Source organism: Channa argus, chromosome 9, assembly GCF_033026475.1.
Source record: "Channa argus isolate prfri chromosome 9, Channa argus male v1.0, whole genome shotgun sequence".
Taxonomy (NCBI): domain Eukaryota; kingdom Metazoa; phylum Chordata; class Actinopteri; order Anabantiformes; family Channidae; genus Channa; species Channa argus.
The window spans coordinates 11,409,378-11,416,781 of NC_090205.1; the positions used below are offsets into that span (position 1 = coordinate 11,409,378).

At 38.7% G+C, this 7,404-nt stretch overlaps 1 protein-coding gene across 1 annotated transcript; it reads left to right on the forward strand.

Moving 5' to 3' along the window:
• The first annotated feature begins 120 nt into the window (after positions 1–120).
• Positions 121–7,339, forward strand: spryd7b (SPRY domain containing 7b). Its single transcript, XM_067516162.1, has 6 exons — positions 121–240; positions 578–864; positions 2,963–3,079; positions 3,310–3,476; positions 4,752–4,854; positions 6,257–7,339. Exons 2-6 carry the CDS (start codon positions 759–761, stop codon positions 6,352–6,354), a joined length of 591 nt encoding a protein of 196 aa, XP_067372263.1. The 5' UTR covers positions 121–240; positions 578–758; the 3' UTR covers positions 6,355–7,339.
• The last annotated feature ends 65 nt before the right edge of the window (positions 7,340–7,404 follow it).

A 7,404-nucleotide genomic window follows, 5' to 3' on the forward strand; every position in this document is an offset into this window, starting at 1 on the left:
GGAATTTAGGTTTATTTGGCAGCTTCTTTTTGTACGTAGGAGTCTTTACGCATTTTTCACGGTTTGGTAATTTGCACAGGATCCCTGGCAGCATGATGGGGGAGGGGCTGTTGCTATGCAAAACATTACAGCGTGAAAAACTGTCAACTAGGTTTTAGTCGCAGTTTGGCATAAGAAGCTAATATACTGGCCCAGTTGAGTCACTCCGTGGTGCATGTCAGTACATGTACATGTTTTCAGGTAAAAAAGTAAAAGGTGCAAGTGAAGGCGCCAGGCGCATCAGCTGAAGCAAAAAGTTCTGTTCGTGGTTGTGACAAGTGCTAGATTATCTGGGCAGAGCGAAGTCTGGTGGCACTAATATTGGATTTCATTTACTTTTAGTCAGCTCAACCCAACCTCTGTGGATGCTCTGTAGATATACAGCAGCGTGAGCCTTGTTCACTCCTGAGTGTTTGAGATTTCCTCCTAAACTCACTTTCTGTTTGTTTTTGGTTATGTAACTTCGGCATTCAATAGTTACTTAGTCACGTGTAGAAAATTTGACCTTGATTTTCTTCCCTTGTTTCCATGCCATCAGGAGCAACTGCCTATCGTAGCCACTGTGATTGGATACAGTACGGTAGCGGGGTCCAAACAGACCCGACCCCTGCCGCGATGTGTCGCTGTTGTGTGATGGAAGCCTGGCATTTAACGTCAAACCCTCTTTGGTGGGATGATGTGACTTTGTTTCCGGATGTTTAGCTGCTACTGGAGTAAGAATGGCTGCGATGTTTACGTGTTGTCTAGGCTGCTGCGGAGATGGTGGATCAGGGCATATCCCCCTTAAGGAAATGCCCACTGTTCAGTTAGATACTCATCACATGGGTAAGTGAGATCGGTCGCAGTTCATACAGTTGATGTACAGGCGGTTTTGTTTACACGCGCATGGGTGTCTATAGCATGATGGGTTACCACTTCCGCTGCTACTACTAGCTAGCAAACGTGGCTAACCTATCCGATCAACCTACATACTCAACAGACTCAATCGTTGACAAACTGTTTAACCTCATTCGGACGCAAAACAAACCGTGACAGCTGACTCGTTTCACTCACCCGTGGCTGCAAAGATGTTACGTAACGCACGCTATGTGAGATGTTTAGTGCTAAAACTGCTGGATCTAGCTAACAAGAGCTTTAGTTCAGTTCTTCAGAAAATGAAGCAAGTTAACCACGAGTAAATCTTACCAGTGTACTTACCTTGCATGCCATTTTGAATTACGACACGATGACAATGAAAACCTTTCCAAAGTTTGACAATTCTGTGCAAATCTCACATATTGAAATCACAAACTTCAGCAAGGGAATTTGCCATAATAAACTAGTGTCAGAAGAAATAGAACATTTCTAACAATAGCTGTTCCCTCAGGTAAAATTCAGTAGTTCAAAACAAATGTAACAAAGCACGTTTTCCCCTGATTAATATCTGTATTTTTAAATGACACCTCAATTTAATTTACACTGGAGCAGTAAGTGCAAGTCAGAATGGCTGGCTGAAAGAAAATGTAGTTACAATTTTGATCCAAGTTTGTTTGAGTTGAAAGCAAAATCCTTGTACAAATACCTTTCCTAAAATCTCATGGCATTATTCATCAAACCAAAGTATTCTCTGGTTACAACATGTGAAATGGGGGAATTACATTATATCATTCTATCCATCCATTTTCTTAACGGCCTATCCTGTTCAGAGTCACACTGAGCTGGAGCCTGTCCCACCTGTCAGTGGGCAGGAGAACGTGTTCACCCTGGACATGTTGCCAGTCTACATCAGGGCCAACACATAGAAACATGCACAGTACATTTATGCACACTTTAACACATACAGGGAATTTAGAGTCGCCATTTAACCTAACATGTATCAGGGGGTGTACCTCAGTTGGTAAAGGTAGTCGTCCATGGACCACAGGGTCAGTGGTTTGATCCCCTATGTGTCGAAGTGTCTGGGCAAGATACTGAACCCCTAACAGCCCATTCCCCTCCCCAGCTGTGCAGTGCCGGTCCAAGCCCGGTAGAAATTGGGGAGGGTTGTGCCGGGGAGGGTTGTGCCAGGAAGGGCGTCCGGGCGTAAAAACTGTGCCAAATCAACATGCGGACAATGATCCGCTTAACGACCCTGAACTCACGCGATAAGCCGAAAGGGCAAAAAATAAAAAAATAAAATTTAACCTACCATGTATCTCTTTGGACTGTGGGAGGAAACCGTAGTACCCAGAGGAAACTGAGGCGAACACAGGCACACGAACTCGACAAAATCGATATCTTTGCTTTGTTGATTCAACAATACACAATTTGAACATGTCATCTCGTTTATTGGAAAATGTGATGGGAATGGTTCACTATTATGTTAATTTTAGGCTATAGATAATCTCAAAAATGTTTGACAGACTACTAATAAATTCAATTCAACTTTATTTATATAGCGCCAATTCACAATAAAGTCCTCTCAAGGCACTTTACATAATAAAGTCCAGACTACACAAGTATGTAGAGGCAACCCAACAAATCCCCTTTGAGCAAGCCCTAGGCAACAGTGGAGAGGAAAGCTCCTTTTAATGGAAGAAATCTCCAGCAGAACCAGGCTTACCTGCAGGAAGGGACAGAGAGAGGGAGAAAGAGGGGGAGAAGTACAACTACCGGAGAGAGAAGTCACAAAATTAATAGCATGCAGTGGTGACAAATAAATGTATAGAGAGAAAGAGGAGGGGAGCTCATTGCACTTGCGGGAGTCCCCCAACAATCTAAACCTATAGCATCTTAAGTAGGAGCTAGTTCAGGTTGACTGAGCGGTTTTAACTATAAGCTTGGTCAAAGAGGGAGGTTTTAAGTCTAGTCTTGAAAGTAGATTTGTTAGTTGCATTTTAAAATTATTTTATGGGAAGTTCTTAGTGATTGTACTGAATAATTTATTCTTGCTTTTGTATTTCAGGCACAGATGTTGTCATTGTGAAGAGTGGTCGAAGAATATGTGGCACTGGAGGCTGCCTGGCCAATGCTCCACTGCATCAGAACAAGAGTTATTTTGAGTTTAAGATCCAGTCCACTGGTAAGTGTTTGCCTTTTAGATGATGAGGACTGTGTTTTCTGCCTACCAGCTTTGGCAGATTGCCATTTTCTGTTACATTTGTAGGGTTCATTATTGATTCTGACACTATGCTGATACTATGCAGCGTTTATTTGTCAGTATGCCATGAATGTGGCTTTATCATGAGTATAAAGGTGCTGTAAAAAATCTTTTAACATAGCAAATGTTTTCGTGTTGTACTTTGTGTTTAGGTGTGTGGGGAGTGGGTGTGGCTACGCAGAAAGTGAATCTTAATCAAGTGCCTATGGGCAGAGACACAAACAGCCTAGTCCTGAGGCATGATGGGTCTGTGTACCACAATAATGAAGAGAAAAGTCGTCTACCTGCAAACAGCCTTCCTCAGGAGGGTGACATCGTGGTAAGTGAAGGATTTGTTTCACTTAAAATGACCTTAAACTAGTTTGATTACCTAATCTTTTTGATTAAAGTGTGATTTTTAATCTAACACTGGAATTTTTCACTTAAATGAGAACTGGCAAGCACAAATAGACACCAAAATTATTAATGGGCTTGAATCTTATAATCAATCTGGTTTATATATCAAAATAAGGATCATGTTGTTTGACATGGGTGCTCATGCAATTTATTTGGAGACTAAAGGTGTGGCACTCAAATTTGTTGAGATTTCTAATTGTTAGTCTTGCCTTTACACATATTGAGTTCTCTCATAGTCTTCCAACACAGACATGTTACCTTTGATTGTGTGTGTCTACATATCTTAGCAGCCTGTTGGTCTGTGGGTCCCATGAGAACCACAGTTTTTAGTTTGATTTCTTTCTTTATTTTTCCATAAAGCAGCTAGTTGACAGCAACATGATGTTGCTCCTATGTCGGAATTGCCTTCTATTTGTGACCGTTTGACACACGTACACCAAATTGCTTATTGGCATGTTTGTAAAATATACCTGTTTTGTCATTACCCTGAAATGGCATTTATTGAAGTTGGTATACTCTTTGTCAGGGCTCTGAAATAATTTAGTTAAATATGATGAGCACAGGCTCGGAAAACATGTATTTTAGAGCAGATTGTGTGCAGCAATAGATATTGCAGCTGCAGTGCAATAAACAGCAGTGGCAGGTGACAACCTTTAAAAACAGATATCTACCTCTGTTCATAATTGTCAGCAACTGTCATTATCTGCACAAAGTTTAGAAGGCAAAAGAATTTACTATGAAGGCCAATCTGATTTTCTGTTCACTTTTAGGTAGTATGAAAGTATGCAAAATGCCCTACTTTCAGTCTCAGTACAAACGTCTGCGCAGATTAAATCATCTTTGATGTCTCCAAGCAATGTTTAGTAATTTTTTTAATATACATTTTGTGTCACACACACTTTCTGTTTGAATGGAAGCATCACTGATCATTAAAATGGAGCAGTAATGAAAACTTAAGCTACCATAACTCTGTAGGCCAAAGTGTAACATACATGAAATTTAAAAATACATTTACATTTACTTACTATGTGGTTAAACCATTGTCCAAACTGTTTTTTTCTCCTTTACTGCCAAAGTTATTATGTAGTCATGTGTATTCATTACACATATCTTTCTTCTTATTAAGGAAGGCAGGCTTAAGTGGGTAACCACCGTCAAACATTCAGTAATTAATGCTATTTCTGTTTCTATTCCTTAGGGCATCACATATGACCATGTGGAGCTGAATTTGTATCTGAATGGAAAGAACATGCACTGTCCTGCCTCTGGGATACGAGGCACTGTATACCCAGTTGTTTATGGTATGTTTATTGCTCTAATTAAGCAAGTTTATTAATCCTTGGTTAGTTTTGACAATTGTTTGACATTATTGAAAGTAAATTATTTAAACATTACTGCAGAGTAGCTTTTTCATAAACATTACTGTGGGAGTTACATGTATATTCCACTAGAGGGCGATGTTTGTGCAGTTTTAAAATACCTTGCTCAACTCAAGTTTTTAGTTTTACAAAGGATGGAAATAAAACATATAGGCTGTAGGTACAGTATGTAGTGGTAGTTTTGCCTATAGCAACGCTGATTAAGAAGCCACAACCCAAAGTGACAAATAATTGATGGATGGATAGATGTACAGTGTCACTGCTCTAATATTTTCACTGCCCTCTCAATTTTACATGAGATCTCTTTGGTAATCTGGCATGTTGTAATTAAACTTCTGCTACAGTATTCTATAAAATGCCATGAATTAAAGATTTTAATATTTAAATTATCACACGTTGATTAAACTCATTGAAACTCTTCACAAAAGTACTTCCATGAACTGCAGGGGCAGTACGATCGTTTTGTTACTACTTTTTTTAAGTGCTGGAGAACTACTTCCTGTTTTTAATAATGGATCACTGAATGACCTGATTTTGAGAGGATTTCATCCCTTCCAGTGCAACTGTTCTGTAATTTGGTGTGCCCAGTTTGTGGGGCCCAGAGGTTGTGTTTCTGGCTAAAAAATGATTTGCATGAGCCCATTACTAACCTGTCCAGCTGTTTCAAGCCAAAGCTGAGTTGACAACATTCACCAAACCATTCATTCAAACATTAAAACAACAATTTTATATTTACACGTCCAAGTTTCACTGTATTGGGCATAGTGGCTCTCTGCCATGTCTTAACAAAATGTGTTTACTGGTTCTTATATTACTATAAAAATTTACAATGTCTGCAGTGAAAGAAGACCAAATTACTAAGTATAAAAAATATAAAAACGTTTGTTTTTCCACAGCAATTTCACCTAACTTGGTACATAATTATAATCAGATTCTGATTTAAAATGACAAAATAATATCACTGGTTGGGTAAAACTCTATGATATACATTTAACTTTAATCCTTATCTTTGGCATTTGTTTCACATGAAAGATTTGTGGTTTTGGGTTGGTAATTTTTTCCCTCACTGGTTATAAGTATTGTATAACAATATTTGATCAAAAAACGACTTTGGTTGTGCGCCAGGCCACTGACCATAATCCTGATATGCAGATTAGCCAATCTTTTCTTGAATGTTAATTACCTGTACCTGTTAATAATACATAATAATACAGAAAATGTATACACTTTTAAACCGAAATTCAAAAGGGTTAAAATGTAAATATAAAGTAAAGGGCTTGTTGGGGGCTAACCTGTAATGTTTGTTTTCGCTCTTTTGTTCCAGTGGATGACAGTGCCATCTTAGACTGTCAGTTTAGTGACTTCTATCACACACCTCCACAAGGATTTGAGAAGATCCTCTTTGAACAACAAATCTTCTAAAGAGGACTTCAGTCTCTGTTTCTCTTTGTTGTCCTTCTAGCATACCAACCTCTGTGACACTACAGTTTGACCTTGATTGAATCAATGTGGGGCTTGAATGCCCGTTTTGTTTACCCTGATTACTCTATCTCTGTAATGCTGCTCTGGATTGATTTTGGAATACCCTTGAAGATGTGGGGATTTCTGATTTTCATTGTTTGACTATAATCAGCTGTCATTGTTTATGCTCATGGAAAAACTAATCGTTATCTTGTGTCAGTGGTAATCACTTTATGAACTGAAACTTTGTGTGCAGACGCCAGGATCAGAAGCCATGTTTTATTGGCATTGCTTTAAACACATGTTTTTTCAATATATAGTCTCCTTATTGCAATACCAACCTCCCTTCATATACCCTATATTTCTATGGGTCACAAATTAAAGTGATCTGTCTCTTCGATGTAAAACTTTGGCAGCAAGATTTTGAGAAGTCAGTACTTTACACACCAATTCAACAATATCCCCATTGCCGCACTTCGTAATTAATGTCAGCGTTTCAGTTTGATTTGATTTAATACAGAGAGGGTTGCCAGTGCAACAACATACCCGTGCCCGGAATTTACAAACTGGCAGTGTATGTTCTAGAAGACAGCCAGTGTCTGAAGTTGAGTTTTCAACTAAGGTTTTGGTGCTGGAAAAGGTTTAAACTGAAATTATTCTTTAAAACTGAACAGTTATTTATTTTCCCTGCACCTCTTTTGTCCTACAATGTTTTATGGGGTATTTATTTCTTTTCTATATCACAATATTACCAGAGCTGGGGCTGGCTGTCTCTAATTACAGATGTGTGTAAAAATGTCAATATGGTCTGTGTTGTATTGGCAATGCATATCCGCTGCTGAAGTGTGAAAGTTGTTTATTTCAAAAGCTTTTTTTGTTTGCACTAATGTTACTGTACAAGCAAATCCAAATATTGATTCATTAAACGTTTGTGTCTGTAAGTATCCGTCTTGAGTGTAAAGTGATGATTGAGCTGTAGAGTTTTCATGTTTGAGGTCTCTTACCTGATAA